Below are 17,269 nucleotides of genomic sequence, written 5' to 3'. Positions count from 1 at the left end.
CGCCAAAAGATCCCCAAGACACAATCGTGTGGGGTATTCAAAAAATCGAGGAAGAATCTAATAGGTTAAACCATGAAGGGTTAAGAGAATCCTGCAAGGCACTTTTACCTTCAGCCTGACAGCTTCGGTCTTACACATGACCCAAATTCTATTGTCGGCTTATGCCATACCCGATAACGCCGGACCCTGTTGGCTGTTTCGTCCTGTTTGGAAACGTGACAGCTCGGGGTTGCTGCTTCTTCCCTAGTATGCCTTGTCTTGAAGCTTCTCAAATTTTTTGTACTTGACTATGTTGTCTGTTGGAAAAGTCTGCGCTTCGAAAGTCTCTCAAGGCATTTTACATTTCCCAGGATGAAGGCAGGTGGGATCACGTCAGGATCAGAGCTCACTTCAAATAGAATATATCTCGGCAGGACACAGTCATTTCGATTCAAGGCTTACGGTCCCCGCTTTCACTCAACATTGTGGCTGGGTTTCTAGATCCATGGAGTCAGTTCGAGACTGTCATATCCCAAGCCTTCTGTTGGTGATGCTGACGTAGCAGAACTTGGCTGGGTGGGCTCGACCACCATCACCACTGGTCTTTGCATTGCTCAAATAGAGTTGATGCATAAGATACCACAAGCCAATACATGCGTTGAAGCTCGACAAGCATGGTTACATGCAACCATTATCCAAACTGCGTTGCCACCGTCTTCAGTCAGGAATAAAGCCCTTCTCAAGACCCATTTCTCTGCCGATTCCGTGCGGATCCTCTGGTCTGTGTGGTCCTGCCCCTTCGGCCGGTTGGCACTGGGGTGGGTTGAATGTGTGAGGACTTTTATTACTTTGTCGTCATTCTTGTTGCCTCCGTATATTCATAGGCCTCCGGGACTGTGAGTGGCGGTTCAATGCGGAGAGTTGCGTTGGTTGGCAGATTCACAGCACTCGATGCTTCGGGTTCAAAACCCCCAAGGTCCCCTGCCACAACTTGAATGACTCTTTTCATCTTAATTTTTCCAGCCTTCACAAATATTCCCTTCTCCTCACCTTGTTTTCTTTCTTTGAGACGCATCTTTTGTCCTTCTACGGCCCGGTTTCGGCAGCTGTCCTCCACACCAGATCATGGACGATGACATAGCCGTCATCGGCCTTGGCCTTCGCTTTCCTGGGGATGCCACCGATCCGGAGAGTCTTTGGAAAATTTTAGAGGCTGGAGAATCACAATGGTCAGAGATACCTAAAGAACGACTAAATATTGATGGATATTATCATCCCAGCGGAGATCGACAAGGAAGTGTAAGTGACCGCCATGACGTTCGTTCAAGACTTGCAGGTGCTAACCTAACTGCAGATCTCCTTTAAGGGAGCACATCTTCTCAAAGGAGATATTAGAGCTTTCGATGCCACTGTAAATATGAAGAAAATTCTTCGAATAGATGATGGCCTGTCGGCTAAATGAATTTAGTTCTTCTCGATTCCCTCAGAAGATGCGAAAGCGATCGATCCCCAGCAACGAATGCTGTTGGAAGTCTCCTATGAGGCACTCGAAAATGGTACGGCTTATCTCCAATCGGTTGAAACAAATTACTAATACGAAAATAGCTGGCCTGAAAAAGGAAGATGTCTACGGAAGCGATACTTCCGTTTATGTCGGATCGTTTGTCAAAGGTAAGTCACAGCGGCAGCACCCCGCCCGTCCCCAACAATCACAAACGCAGCATCCTAATACTTTCAAGACTACGAACAAGTATGTCTTCGAGACCCTGACTGGTCTCCACAATATGCCGCTACTGGAAATGGCATTGCCATCATGGCAAACCGGATATCGTACTTCTTCAACTTCCACGGACCTAGTGTGACGGTTGATACTGGCTGCAGTGGCAGTTTGGTATCTGTCCACTTGGGAGCCCAGAGTCTTCGTAACAGGGAGTCATCGATTGTGAGTTCTCTCGGAAATTTATAAGGCTATATTTGTCTTTGAAGTACTGATATACTCTCCAGGCCATAGCAGCAGGAGCTGGCATGATTCTCACGCCAAGTACCATAATGCCAATGACCGCATTGAACTTTCTAAGTCCAGACGGCAAGTGTTTTACCTTTGATGAGCGAGCCAACGGTTACGGTCGTGGAGAAGGTATCGGCGTGGTTATCATGAAACGCCTCTCTGATGCTCTTCGGGACAACGACACAATTCGAGCTGTCATTCGTGGCACTTCAGTTAACCAAGATGGTCGAACTACCGGTAAATTTCTTCCGTGACCCCTCTGTTACGTGGCAAAGCTGATCATTGCAGGAATTACTCTCCCCAGTAAGGAAGCCCAAGTGGCAAACATCCGAAGCGTGTACAAGTCTGCTGGCCTTGACTTTGACCAGACTGCATATGTTGAGTGTCATGGAACAGGAACACAGGCAGGAGATTGGCGAGAGCTCAAGGCCGTTTCTGAAACACTGGCAGCCGATCGAGATATCAGGAAACCAATTGTGGTTGGATCGGTAAAGCCGAATATCGGCCATCTTGAGGGTGCTGCAGGAGTTGCTGGAATAATTAAAGGAGTAATGGTTCTTGAAAAAGGCAAGATCCCGCCTAACATTAACTTCAAAACTGGCAACCCAGATATAAACTTCGAAAATTGGAAGGTAAAAGTAAGCAATTTGAGACTTGCGCAACGCAATCTATTCGATACTGAACGATCATTTAGGTACCAACTTCTCTTATGGACTGGCCCATGCCTGGGCTTCGCAGAGTGAGTATCAATTGCTTCGGCTTTGGGGGTACCAATGCCCACGCCATTCTGGATGAAGCACCGAAATACTTGCAATCTCGTGGCTTAATAGGAAATCATAGCTCCGCTGATATGACGCCTTCGAGCCCCGACAAACTTATGCTTGATGAGGATGCTACAAAGTCCCGAGAAAACGAGTACCAGCTCTTTTGCTACTCCGCTCATGAGAAGAGCGGAGTGTCACGTATAATGGGATCTCACTCGGAGTATATTAAGGCGCGGGCCAAGTCGGGGCCCCGGGAGTTGCTGACAGACTACTCTTACACCCTTTCTTGCCGCCGGTCAACTATGGAATGGAAAGGGTTCATCGTTGCAAAGTCGATCACAGAACTTGCGGCCAAACTTGAAACTGCCGGATCGTCCGAGACTGTTCGTTCCTTGAGAAAATCACAGCCACGTATCGGCTTTGTTTTCTCTGGCCAAGGAACCCAATGGGCTAGGATGGGCCAGGATTTGATGCAGTTTCAAGTTTTCAGGAGCAGCCTTGAGGAGGCAAGCGAATACCTCTTGCATTGCCTTCAATCGCCCTTTAACTTGATAAGAGAGATTCTGAGGGATGAATCTGATTCAGCCATTTCCTATCCTCACATTGCACAGCCTGCTACAACAGCTATCCAGGTAGCCTTGGTCGACCTCCTTCATGCTTTTGGTGTGTCACCTACTAGTGTAATTGGCCACTCGTCGGGCGAGATAGCCGCTGCCTACGCTGGAGGTGCCGTTTCTCGATTCCATGCTTGGGAAATAGCCTATTTCCGAGGATTGGCTGCTATTAGTATGCCATTCCGCGCTCCAAAGTTGAAAGGAGCCATGCTGGTGCTTGGTATGTCTTTCGATGAGACACGGAAATATTTAGAAGATGGCCATTTTTCGGCAGAGATCGCTTGTGTCAATAGTCCAGCATCAACCACCATATCAGGCAGAGTTGATGCCATAGAGGCTATTTCTCAAGATCTTGCTGAAAGAAAACAAAAGGTATTTTGTCGTACTCTGAAAGTCCAGACTGCGTATCACTCATCCCATATGCGGCTTGTCGAGCACGATTACAGAGACTCTCTTGTATCTATACAACCGAGAGAGCTCCAAACCCAAGTTCAAATGTTCTCTTCTGTCACTGGGAAGTCTGTTCGGGGAGAAGAGCTTGGGCCACATTATTGGTCCGATAACATGGTCAATCCGGTGCTGTTTGTGGCAGCGGTAACGTCCATGATGCAACAGCCAGTAGAAGCTCGCCCAGAGATTCTCATCGAGGTCGGCCCTCGAGCGGCCTTGCGATCGCCTACGACAGAAACTATGGCGTCCATTTTTCACGAAGACTTGATTCCCGCATACTATTCCATTATGCAACCAAAGATCAATGGAATTTTAAAAGTTCTGGGGCTTGTTGGGGATCTTTGGACCGAAGGCTGCTCCCTGAATATGGAGCAGGTCATCTCTCGAGGTGAAATCCAAAGAATGAAGTGCCTGTCCAATCTCCCCCCATACCCATGGAATCATGACAAGTCATATTGGCATGAGTCTCATCTGAGTATTGCCAACAGAAATCGAGAATATCCTCGTCAGGATCTTATTGGGGCACTGACTGCGGACTCAACTCCTTTTGAGCCGCGCTGGCGTGGCTTCCTTCGAGTCTCTGAGAACCCCTGGATCCAGGACCACCAAGTACAGAAAACTATTGTCTATCCGGCTGCAGGTATGGTTTCTATGGTTCTTGAAGGGGCCAAGCAGATAAAGCCTGCAATGGATGGCTTCTTGGGGTACGAAATTAGTCATATGCATCTTTCAAAAGCTATGATCGTCCCCAACACCGAGCATGGCTTGGAAGTGGCCCTGAATATCAAGATAACCACCGACATCAGTGGAGAAGTGCAACCCAAGGCCAGCCACCAGTTTTCCATATACTCTAAGTATCTAGGGCGAGACTGGGAGCAGCATGCAACTGGATTCATACAGTTCAAGCATACAACTGCTTATTCTTCGGCCCCAAGCACGGCACATGACAAGCAGTTGGACAAGCTCTCTGATAGCTGCAAGAAGGGTATGAACTCCCGTCAGCTTTATGAAGACTTGGACACTATCGGCATGAACTATGGTCCAACTTTCCAGAATATATCAAACATCCGCAAAGGTGAGGGGGCTTGTGTATGCAAAGTCGGCGTTCCAGACACCAAGTCCAAGATGCCTGCCAAGTTCGAATATCCGCACATAATTCACCCGGCAACCTTGGACTCGATGTTTCATCCTTTGTTTGTCATTGAAACGGTTCCTATGGTTCCCACTTTTATTAAGAGTCTTTTCGTATCGACAGGCATTGATCAGGATGGTCCAAAAGTGTTTTCCGGCTTCGCCACCGCTGACCGTGTCGGACTACAAGGTGCCACTGCAAAGATTGTCATGAATGGTTGCGGCACCTCCAAGACTCGAGTTATCGTCAATGGACTGTATTTGACTGCTCTTCAGTCTACAGGCTTGGAAGAGAAATTTCTTCCAAGCTTCCGAAACCTGTGCACCGAGATTGTCTGGCGAGAAGACGCCACCTTCGACTCGTCCACTGATCTCATAGAAAACATTCGTGTTCTAGCTCACAAATATCCAGGATTAGCCGTCTTGCAGGCTGGGGGTTCTACAGAGGACGCAACAGAGCTGCTGAAAGTCCTTGCCCCGGCAAAAGATGATGCGCCATCTCTGTCGAAATTCACTTTGTTGGGACACAAGGACTCGGATACTTTCCACGAGGTGATTAACAAAGTGAAAGAAACTCCCGCAGAATGCTTCGTGGAGTGCAAAACAAACATGGCGGATGTCAACTCCAACTATCATCTCATCATCTCGTTCGATGATCTCGGTTTAGAACTGAAGAAGCTGAAGGACAAACTCCAGGTTGGAGGCGTACTCATGAAACTCAAATCTTCGTCTCTAAACCACTACACTCCCATCAATGGCAACATTGACGAACAACATTCGAGAAACCCAGTTGTGTACAGACGTCCTGCTGCGTTACTGGGCTCACCTGCTCCGCCAATCATTTTACTTGTACCAGAGGATGTGAATGACGAGGTCTCAGCTCTAGTTGACCTTGTGAAGTCCTATCAGACCAAGCCTGCGCAAGAATACGAGATATCGGTTTTGAATACTCAAGAAATTCTCAAGTGTGCCTCTCTTGTTGAGAAATCGGTTATTATTTCACTACTTGACGTTTTCCCCTCACATGACCAACACTACTCTATTCTGCAATGGGATGAATTCCACTTCAACCTGCTAAAGGACATTCAGAAGGCGGCAAAAGGAATGATTTGGCTGACCCGAGGTTCTCATATGAACCCTCATAACTTGCAAGGCTCGTCGATTATTGGTCTAGCCAGAACTCTTATGTCAGAGGACCCCCGCAAGGCTATTGTCACTTTTGATCTAGATGTTGCCACAAACATATGTGACAATACAGTCGTAAAGAATATCATGGCTGTGTTTTCTCAGACTTTCTGCGAAGAACCAAGACCGGGTTGTTATGAGATGGAGTTTGCGGAAAAGGATGGCAAAGTCTTCATTCCTCGGCTAAGGACAATTCAAGCCCTGAATCAAATCATTGAAGGGATGGCTCCATGTATTCTCAACAATCGGCCTTTCCACAACGACGCAGCTGGCCCAGAGGATTTGTTAGATGTGAAACTCTCTCTTGTCAAGGCGGGTTTGTGTGATGACTCGTGGCATTACACTGAATTTCCTCAAACAGACATACTTCCGGACGAAGTGGACATCAAATTTAGTCAGACCCTTCTCATACCCCAGGATGTCGAAACGGCTCTTGGACGCAACTTTGAATCTAGCATTGGCCTCGATGTGCGAGGAACCATCATCAGTGTCGGACGAAATGTAACAGAGTTCCTTCCTGGAGACGAAGTGGCCGGGCTAGTGTCTGATGGAAGTATCCAAAGCACGCTTAGGGTCAAATTGCCCTTCATTCAGCGTAACAGCACAAGTTTGTTCCCAAGTCAGCTTATTAGCGCATACTACTCACTTGTCTATATGGGTAGGGGAAAACCAGGCAAGTCGGTCCTCATTCATGCGGGGGCGAGTGCGTATGGCCTTGCGGCTATCGCGCTTGCCAGAATTCTGGGGGTCAAGTTATTCGCGACAATTGTCGGGCAGGACCCCGATAACCAGCGGAAGATTCTTGAGAGCTGTGGATTGACTTCAGACACCATCTTCAGTGCCGAGGACGAGTTTACTCCGTGCCTCCTAACAATGACAGATGGTAAAGGCGTGGATATTCTTTACAGCACGTCGCAAGATCGTCTAAATGGTGTTGAGAAATGTGTCAAAGATTGTAAGCCGATATCCCCAAGACCATCACTGTTTAGAATTTTTGGCTCTGACCTTCTAGGCGGCTTAATTGTGCGGCTTGTCGGTGGCAGCCCGTACTCTATCGGACGCAATTTCGAGTCGATGAGCCGTGCTACTGCTGTAAACTTCGACCTGCGACGTCTGCTGCGAGAAGACGCGGATTTTGTGACAGAACTACTCGCATCCGCATCTAAGTTCCTGGATGAGAAGCAGTTTGATGATTCAGTTGTCACCTCATCGGCAAAGGACTTCTCCATAGACTCGCTTGATAAGGCGTTGAAACATGTTCAGGAACATCCATATCAAGGCGTCTGCACGGTTTCAGCCAACTCGGGAGAAAACCACAAAGTTAATGTTCTCTGTGACAATAATTTCAAGTCTCTAAGCGAGGCCATCGACCCTGAGGGAACATATCTGCTGGCGGGTGGACTCGGCGGTCTAGGAAGAAGCATCGCCGAGCTTCTCATCGCCAATGGCGCAAAGCATCTGGCATTTGTCTCTCGATCAGGCATATCCAATAGTCAATCCCGTGACTTCATCGAGGGCTTGCAAAATGAGGGTGTTGATGCAAGAGTCTATCAAGCTGATCTTTGCGACAAGGCGTCTCTATCAGCAGTCATGAAGAACCAGTTGTTTGTTCAGATGCCTCCTATTCGAGGGATATTCCAATGCGCTGCTGTTATTCAGGACTCAGTATTTGACAACATGACCTACCAAATGTGGAATGCCGCATTCCTGCCGAAGACACAAGGTTCTTGGAACCTGGTCAAGAACATGGCGGGCTTGGATAGCAAGCCATTTTTTGTCTTCCTGGCCAGTTCAGCCGGGATCATTGGCAATCGAGGACAGGCCAATTATGCAGCCGGAAACAGCTTCATAGACGCTTTAGCACATCATTGTCTCCTTCATGGCGTCCCAGCAGTATCAATCGATCTCGGCCCTGTTCTCGGGGCAGGCATGCTCGCCGAGGACGACGACATGTTGGACAAGCTCCGTGCCGCAGGCTTCTACGGCATCCGCCATGATGACTTCCTTACTGTTATCAAGCACGCCATCACAAGGGAAATAGGCTCCTTGGGAGACACCACGCCGGCCCAGGTCATTCTCGGGGTGGGAACGGGCGGTTTACTGCGTCAGAACAAGCCAGCAGATCCATATTGGTCACGGACCGCGCTCTACTCGTACTTGAACTTGATAGACATGCCACCACCAGGTCTCGATGGCTCGAATGGACTACAAGGAATGGACATGAAGTCGCTCCTGGCGAGATGCGGCAGTACAGAAGGTGCAGTTGATCTCATCCGTCTCGGGTTATCAAACATGCTCGCCAAGGCTACAAATCTGCTTCCCGAAGAAGTTGACGTGAACAAGCCCCCAAGTGCGTACGGCGTTGATTCCCTGGTCGCCGTTGGAGTCAGGAATTGGGTATTGAGCAACTGTAATGTTGAGGTATCGGTGTTTGAGGTGTTGAGTAACGACACGATTATGGAAATGGCACATATGATTGCGAAGAGAGGCGGATACGAAAAGGCATAACTACAAGACTTGATTGCTTTCTTTTGCCGTTGGGGAAGTCTCCGTTGATGTGTGTTCTTCGGTTGATGTTGTATGATCGTTGGAATGGCAGAATGCATTTAGATACATGAGTAGCTTACCTGACGCATGAATTGTGCGCGAATGCATATATAATCCGTGCTCTGTGATTCTTAGCACCCATAATGTTGTTGCATGGGTGTGCCACGTCTTCTTGTCCCTATTTTCGGTTTTCTCAAAGCATAGGGATAGAGTATCGTGAAGTACACCTCGGTTGAGTGAGCATGTAGGGACACAAAATGAAAAAATAAATCCCTTCCAGGCAAAAACTGGTGAGTGAGCTTGGCAAAAAAAGCCAACTTTAAAAAAAGAGATGCGTAATCTGGGAATCGAACCCAGGGCTCCCCGACGCTGCTCGGATGGCAACGGAGAATTTTACCACTAAACCAATTACGCTGGTTCTTTTCATTGACAATAAGATCATTATTTGTTATTGTAAAGTTACTGCCTCCTCGCTGCCTGCAAAATGCAAGAGAGGTCACCCTTCTGGTTGTCAACTCAGGACTAGTCAACATCTGGTAGCAAGCCACGACGGCCATCTTAATTAAAGGGGAGTATTGTTTCGCTCTGTAGTCAAATGAAATTACAAGCATGATACGAGTATCGTACAAGCGTAAAATCTACACCAGTATTAGGCTGTACCAGGCCAAGGACAGTAAGAGACTAGAAAAATAGACCGTCTACGCATCATGACGCGTCAGACGTACCAGCGCACCACGACGGCCATCTAAATTATCACTTCGTCAATTTGACCTCGGACCACTGCCTTAAGAGTAGTATTCCAAATTTCCGTTCCTGTACAATATATAAGTCGCTGTTACCATATGCCACTAGTTGTGGGCATTTCGTAGAATTGGTAGAGCAATTACGCCTCGTTTTATAAAATATACACATGTCTTTGTTTACCGCCATGATTACCTTGTGCAAGATTGTCAACTACTCGGTACTTTCAGAGTCGGCATGTTTAGCTGTCCCATTCGCCGTAGGTTTCGTCGGTTCCCAGACGGCTTCAATAACACTCATTCTGCAACCTGGCGTTCTTGTGACACCCTGGAATATGTTAGCATCCGCGAGTGTCGCCAAGGGAATAGCGGTCTGTGGGCAACGCTCACCTTGAAGACAAAACGCTCGTCTGCTGCCTTGAATAAGTCCCTAAACTCTTGCTCCGCGCGTTCTTGGGCATTGAGCAAGGTCAGCATGATCATGTCCATGCTGCGCATCAGCTTCTCATCCCAAGGGTTCTCGGAGCCGGACTCTCGCAAGCAGTGGTCGTTGATAACGATACGTGCGCCGGGCTTTAGGGCCGATACGAGGTTCTTGAGCAGCTTGACGGCATATGGAGTTGAGTAATTGTGGATAATCCACCGGAAGAAATACACTGAGGTGTTGTCAGTTTTTCGGCGATTTAGAGTGCAGAAAACATGCGTGCATACCGTCGGCATCCTTGACAGGCTGTTCCTTGAAAAAGTCGTGGGCTTCGAACTGAATTCGCTCGGCGACTGATTCGTCATCAGAGATGGGCTTAGGTGCGCTGCTGACGGTCTTTGGCAGATCTTGGACGATAAACTTCATGTTCTTCCACTTCTTGGCCAAGTCCACAGACACAAATCCGTGGCTTCCACCAATATCGACAAAGGTGCCCCCTCGCTCATCTTCCTGCGAAAAGTCATAATTATCCACAAAGTGCCTGACCTCATATCCCTCACCGCCCGTCAAGCTAGCCATAGCTCCTCCCATCCGTTTCGCCCGAGCAGGATCCTTACCGAACGTCACAAACATGGGCTCCTGGTCTACGGTGTCAAACGCATAGTTGAAGCCAGTAGTCGTCAGTGATGTGGCTTCGGGGTGTTCTTTAAGAGACTTGAGCACCTTTGCGGCAGAGGGGAAGATATCTTCGGAGTTGAATCCAACCCAGTCTTGTAGAGCCCCGTCCTCCGCCAGCTTGCGAGATGCAGCCGTGTGGGCTATCAAACCGGGCTCGGGCTCGCAGAAGATGTAATTAGTCATGGCATGCCGGAGAATTCGCGCCAGGTTAATGGGATCCAGCGTGGTTTTTTCTTGCAGATCTGAAAGAGGAATGGGCGTGTTGAGGGGAACAAGCTTGGCTAAACAAGGTCAGTGGAACAAGATACGCCGACGTTATTCCCTCGTCTATAAGCTTACCAATGCCATAATTGTTGATAATTTGAAGGCTTAGTGTATCCAGATACTATGCGCAGAACAGTTAGCATTGTCCCCTAGCAAGGTTCAATTGCACATACGCTCCAGACACCCCATCGCACGCTTTCTCGTGGTCCTCTAACAAGTGTTCCTAGTTCACGTGTCGCGTATACAATGTCTTGACGACTTTTCTGAATCTCAGGCGGCAAGTTTGGAAAGTCCCCTGGAGCATCGCTTCCAAATCCGGGCTGAGGTAAATCATTTTCTTTCAAATATTGCTCAAGCTTCTCTGCCTCGGCGGCAATCCTTTTCGCCAGGGTTACCAGTCGGGTTGTTTCTGTTGTTTGTGTCTTTGCTACGGGTTTTGGGTCTTCGTGAACAGCCTGGGGCCTGGTTGCGGCCGGTACATGTTGTCTTGTTCGAATATTCTGTGGAAAGCCGCCAAACGAGCGTCTGTTCTGCTTCTTCTTCTCCTTCTCTGCCTCTGCCGCTGTGCTTGTTTGCAACCAGGAAGGCACCTTGAACTTTGCCATGGTCATTCAGGCTCAAGGTTCAAGGTTATGTCGGCCGGGTTCTGGTGGTGCTAGTATACGAAATTTGACCATTGATATGAAGACTAGAGACGGACAAAACTAATAGTTACTCCAACTGTTCGTTCAAAAAAGTCGAGACTATACATATGCACCAAGAGACCAATTTCGCTGCACAACAAGAATCCGAAAAATGCGGTGAAATTACAGATGCGACATGACAGGGTCAGGTTTTTGGGCCTGTCCTCTCTTGTTGCAAGTGGTACAACCATTCTCTGATCACTTGATCCGAAGGAGCATCAAGGCGAAATGGGCAAGCCGCAGATGAAATGAAAACGGCATCCATAGTACGGAGTAGTTGCGTGGCAATTGGTAACAGCCACATATGCACGACGGTCCGTGGACCTGCGGGCCACTCACACAGCACTTGAGCAAGTGAGCAAAACGCTTCATTGTCTGGTGCGACCAAATAACGGCCCAAGCGTGTGATTCCCGGCGAGCCGTTGTTGCAAGGCTCATCTCTGGGCGCGTGCGCCAAGTTGAGGCAATCGCCCATCTGCCACCAACATCGCTTCAGCCCAACGCACTTGTGAGAGCTCGGATGGGTTGGGTCTGACCGAACGAGAATCATTTGGGGTCGAACCAGTCTGCCGGGTCGAGATGTCACCCCTTGTTGGTCACAGCTGTTGCACCGAAATCCGGCCAAGGGATGGAGGTGGTGCGACCCAACAGGGCGGTTCTCCCACGTGGATCTGCTGCCCCCAAAAGGAGAAGCCAGTTTGGACGGGTCAAGATGACAGATTGGCGGCGAGATGAAAGGCAAGGCAAAATAGGTTGCGAAGGGAATGTGGTGACAGGGTTGGACAATTCGGTCCCCTGGGTTCACGATGTGCGATTGATCCAAAAGTACTCACCATCTAATATTCCGATGTCGTACTCTGTATGTGTGCAGGTTTTGTTGGGTTCTCAGGCAATCAGCTGCGTCGTGCTTTCCACCCGCTGGTCCCACGATGCAGGCTTGCTCCTTCCTTCCTTCGAGTCTGGTCACTGTCCGTTGCGATGCAAAACAAGGCAGTTCAAAATCGTGGACTAATCGTAGAGCTTTCGACTGTCGACTGTCGACTGTCGACTGGTCTCGTTAACTCGCTGTCTTGCAAAAAGGCCGGTTTTTTTTCTGTTGTCGCAATCCGTTTCAAAGTCAGATTGCAATCAACATCGCGTTCGATTGCCCCCTTGGAATAAGAACTTCTGTCGACTGACAGAGTCAGCATGTACAACTTCTGCCAGGGCAAGGTAGGACAGACACAACGAAAGGGGATGTGTCAGGATTAATAGCTTTTTTACTCTAGAACAGAGCCACCAAGAACAGTCCCCCCTGCTACCAAGCAATCATCATTAGCGTCCTGGACCTGTGGAAACCCGATCGTCCTTCGTACTTCGGCTTCCAACGAACCAGCCAACACTGCAACCCCATGTTGGCGCGCATATCGTCTCAGCATACATACAAAGGATACCTGTATAGTGGAGTTGGAGGAACCATTAGCGCGGCTCCAGATTTCTCAAGTGAAGAATCACTTGACTCCATTAGGATTCCTTAGCTCAAGGAACAAGGGCTGAGCAACTTGGCATACGCTTGTTGATAGTAGTACTATTACATACATACATGTATGTATAGAAGTGCAGAGTACGGGGCATGGTGTGCTTCATTGGAGTAGCCTTGGCGCATGTCGGCGGCGGGGCTTCCCTATGCCATGCCTTGGTAACTTACATACAATACGGAGTATGGTACGGAGTATATGATATTGTATGCAATCAGTGCAGAGGCGGTCAGGTTGCCTTGGTGGCTTTCATCAGTCGCCCGCTTTGTCAACTGTCGACGGCCTCGTACTAAGAGGAGATCTTCATTTCGGAAACACAAGTCCATCTATTCGCCGGTGGCTTGGAATCCCTGATAGTGTGGCATTTCCAATGCAAGGCGACATGTCCACTGCAGCATGTGAGCCCATTACCATCGGACAGCGTGTGCTTTTCGACTCGTCACATGCAACAAGGCTGGATAGAAGACGAATGTCGTTACAATGCCTTGACTCCCTTGCAAGGTCAGGTCGGGTCGCCTTTGTTTGAAGCATTTGCCCCGCTGAATATCAAGCGATGAGATTCGCTGAAACAAACAATCTCGTCAAAATTGTCCCGTTCGCATGGCGAGCACCGCGACAATTATGGGGTATAGCCCATCGTGCGGGATGATAAAATTGGCACCACCACTTGACAGATCCAGCCCACACATAGTACTAAGTAGACGGTTAGCTGGGGTGGTAGGCCATCTGCTGGTGATAAAACCACACCGATTTCGTGCTCCTAGAACCGCGGTCCCGTCGATATGTTTCGCCGTCGCTTAACTGGCGCAACAGACATGCCAAGGCAAAAACCAATGACGACCCACAACATTGACAACAATTATTGCGCGCCGAGGTGAGGCCTTCTGACATGACATGACATGACATGTTTGTTATCAAATGCAACAGCGCGACCAACGACATTTGAAATGCGTCGCTTTGATGATTACACTACCCTGGGCGTCTCGCTATTAGGACAGCCCAAACCCAACCACATTTAGCCTGGCTTTGAGAGCAGCTGACAACTAGCGAAGTTTGAAAGGTGGAAAGTACGATGTACCACGTACTTCAAAGGCGCGGTAGCCGCCTTGCTTCCATATTTCATGTACCCGTTGGCAACTAATAAGTGGACTAGCCACTTACATCGATAGTCGCTGACGGGTAGCTGAACTGTTGGCGACGGCACTAGCCCAGAACTTGTCCTCTGCAATAAAGCCTGGCGCCTCATCGGGACACTAAGCAAGTTCTCTCATATGCTTACTACTAGAAAGACGTGAAAGAGAGATCAAACCGACTGAAGCGGATGCAGCCCGACAAATGCAAACAACCTCACGCCGGGCCACCCAGCCAACGTATGTACAACAACCGTGTCAATTTGGCCCCAGCATTCTCATGGGTTTTGTATATCATGTCTCAACAGAGCACTCAAGTGCGTTCTGTGTCCTTCTCCCAATACAGAGTTCAGGGCGGAGAATCTAACAAAATGTCCTCCCTTTCACTAGCCTCCAATTAATCATTCCATGACATGCTCTCACGTTTAATTTTGCCCTTCTCGTCAGCAGTGCAGCCTAGTCATGACTCTATGCTCAACCCAGTACCTTGTATAAATAAATGATGAAAGTCGATTCTAGAGTGGTAGCCGTTTCCCCTCTTGTTTCCCCTTCATATCTGACAGTCTTCATACAGAATGTCACCTAGATGCAATAAAACAAAATATGCCAGCCTTTGGTCATTCCAACAAAACACGGCATGGCCGCCAACATGGTATCAAACCAAATTCTTTGTATTCCCCCGCTCCCGAATCCCCTTGTGTCCAAACGCCATAAGAATATAAAACTGTCGTTGTTCGGTTGCGAGTTACTGATAGATATGAATAAGTGACGTCTAAAAGACCCATAGCTTATTCTAGCCAGCGGGGCTCTGAAACGCCGAGTCCATAAACAGACGCATTAATAGGCCGTCGTCGGCTTTTGTGCGTAAATGATATGCAGAGGCATGTACATGAGAGCGGAGTTATCATGATATGCTCGTCTCACATCCATGAGGAATAATTCCACTTCATCCCGGGTCCAATGCAAACCACGGGTAAGGGGTCCCAAAGCAATGGCCTGCAAACCATCCAGCAGAATCGTACGCCAATACAATCCCACAGTCTTGAGAACTTTGTTCTTCGGCCAAGTACCAATAGGAACGTGGAAAACTCGCTCAGTCACGTTCGTGAAGCCCGCCTCTTGCATCTTCCCAGCAAGGACCCCACCAGAAGATATATCCAGATCAACGCCAAGGGCAGCTAGACCCTCCGTGACTAACGTCCAGAACTTGGCAACGGGGTGGTCGGGCGGTACGGTCCCGTCCACGCCGGCGCCACGAGGTCTGTGGTGAATTTCTTGCATTTCCATCCAACCGCCTGGTTTCACATGCCTAGACCCTTTGTCAATATATTTTGTCATAAGTTCGGGAGCGAACGCTACTTACTCAAAGGCTCTTCTGTACAAGCGATCCCACTGCTTAATTGCCATGACCGTGTGACGGGAGTGGACGTAATCGAAATGGTTTCTCGGATGTAACCAAGCCGACTCCATGTCGTCAACCATAAATCGAACGTTGGGTGGCAACCAATCTGGTTGAATTGGTGACAAGTCAATGCCGAGAATATGTGCACTCGGAAACTGGTCACCCACTGCAGTTACCCCAGAGGCAGTGGATTAGTATCTGATCCTCATGATACCATAACAACGATTGACGACACGGCAACTTACTTTCTATTGCCCAGATCCCCGTGCCAGTTCCGAGGTCCAATACCTCTTGCGGGTTGTTGCCAATGGGGGCAAAGTGTAGCTTCTGGTTGCATAGCAACTTGACCATTGCGTGCTTCATATCTTCACGTTCTTGCTCGACGTCATCATTTGGGAAGTTATAGGTACCTTCTCTGAATCGGTGATATCGCCGCCCATTTTCGAACATGTAGTCTCGCACCGAGGACTCTGCCGATGTGCTGCCTGAGCTGAAGCCGTCACTATCATATCCTCCATCTGACTCGCCATCAGCAACGTCGCTGCCGGTGAAATTATCTGCAATAATCGATTCTTCGGCCTGTGTCAGAGCCTCCTGAGACATGATTTCCTGCTCTGGGGTCGACAGGTGAGGAAACATCGATATTCCATTTGGGTGTATCAGTGGTAACGATAGTATTGAGTGCAATCTTTCGTGGCCTTGTGACGGAGAGGCCCCATGCCCAACTTCCTCTGTGTGGGTGTGGGATGATTTCGGGTCTTCTTCTTCGCCTGGACAATATGCGCTGTCATGCTGCTGTGTCTGCGACTCGGCCGTAGCCAAGTCCTGCGGAGGCGGTTTCTGACTGGAGCTTTCTATCGGCAAGTCGGATTCTGCTTGCGAATTTGACGAGGGAAGGGGTGTGACCTGGGCCTCTTTCTGTTGTGTGGTACTGTTCAGGGGAGGTGTTGGGATTGTCTGGGACTCTGCTGTAGATGTCGCATTTCGCGTTTCTTGCTGTTTCTGCTGGACGCCATCACTAGGCATGATCACTGTATTCACTCGTACATCGAATGGGCCGGGAATATCGAGATTTTCGTCGAGGCCCAACCCATTTGCTATTGAAATGCCAATGTTGTCAGAAAAACTTGGTGCCAGTAACTGTCGAAGTTGGGCCCTGGTGCATAAAGTTGGATTGTTTGCATGTTCTCGCTCCAGGATTGAAGGGAGGCCGAGGAAAGAACGTGTGTATTCAGGATTGCGGCGACGCCTTTTAACCTGCTCTTCTGGAAGAGGGGCATCGCGTTCATGCTGAGAAGACTGTTGTTGGTCCATGATCGGGCATTAATATGAAGGTGAAGGCGATGCGGCGCCTCTGTACTATCACAAAATAGGTGTGTAATATGGCCGGCCACGTCGACCGAGAATGCCAGCAGGGTCACCCCTCATGTATACAATGCGATTTCAAGGTGCAATAGTCGCGCAGCAAGCCCGCGGGGATTGGGCACGGACAAGTCACTCTCAATCGTGTGGTCGACTTGTTGTGAGGCTGTAGGCGTCAATATGTCGATGTACGGTGTTACAAAGGCGCGTGTAGAGACAGAAATAATAGAGTAGGGGTCCACGAGCAGAGCAGACATATATATACCGATGCGTAAGGCGTGAAGAGTCAGAGTAGAGTCTGGACGCAGCACTGGGCTCGCAGGCGTCCAAGTTCGCCCTCGCCGACAATGACCGGCAAGTGAAGAAATTGAGCAAGTCAACAACGAACAGG

The 17,269-nt window shown here is 48.9% G+C and overlaps 3 protein-coding genes and 1 non-coding gene across 4 annotated transcripts; 1 reads left to right on the top strand and 3 right to left on the bottom strand.

The window, feature by feature from the left end:
• Window positions 1-1,104: 1,104 nt before the first annotated feature.
• alnA_2 (Highly reducing polyketide synthase alnA) lies at window positions 1,105-8,639 on the top strand (the record flags this gene model as incomplete). Its single annotated transcript, XM_066130690.1, has 8 exons — window positions 1,105-1,278; window positions 1,334-1,390; window positions 1,448-1,535; window positions 1,585-1,650; window positions 1,719-1,921; window positions 1,984-2,224; window positions 2,276-2,619; window positions 2,682-8,639. 8 exons carry the CDS (start codon window positions 1,105-1,107, stop codon window positions 8,637-8,639), a joined length of 7,131 nt encoding a protein of 2,376 aa, XP_065986804.1.
• A 371-nt stretch (window positions 8,640-9,010) lies between these two features.
• Window positions 9,011-9,092, bottom strand: G6M90_tRNA00000064. The gene has a single exon. It is a non-coding gene; the product is annotated as a tRNA-Gly (tRNA).
• Window positions 9,093-9,632: 540 nt separating this feature from the next.
• On the bottom strand, window positions 9,633-11,389 carry cmt1 (Chlorophenol O-methyltransferase; the record flags this gene model as incomplete). The annotated part of the gene is made up of 5 exons (XM_014689085.1): window positions 9,633-9,746; window positions 9,809-10,074; window positions 10,130-10,801; window positions 10,860-10,905; window positions 10,958-11,389. The coding sequence occupies 5 exons, from the start codon at window positions 11,387-11,389 to the stop codon at window positions 9,633-9,635; spliced, it is 1,530 nt and encodes a 509-aa protein (XP_014544571.1).
• A 3,562-nt stretch (window positions 11,390-14,951) lies between these two features.
• LAE1_3 (Secondary metabolism regulator LAE1) lies at window positions 14,952-16,830 on the bottom strand (the record flags this gene model as incomplete). Its single annotated transcript, XM_014689084.1, has 3 exons — window positions 14,952-15,423; window positions 15,478-15,682; window positions 15,762-16,830. 3 exons carry the CDS (start codon window positions 16,828-16,830, stop codon window positions 14,952-14,954), a joined length of 1,746 nt encoding a protein of 581 aa, XP_014544570.1.
• Between the last annotated feature and the right edge of the window lie 439 nt (window positions 16,831-17,269).

This window comes from Metarhizium brunneum, chromosome 3 (assembly GCF_013426205.1).
Source record: "Metarhizium brunneum chromosome 3, complete sequence".
Lineage (NCBI taxonomy): Eukaryota > Fungi > Ascomycota > Sordariomycetes > Hypocreales > Clavicipitaceae > Metarhizium > Metarhizium brunneum.
Note: the sequence above shows the minus strand (reverse complement) of the source record. Positions and strands in the feature narration are given on the sequence as shown.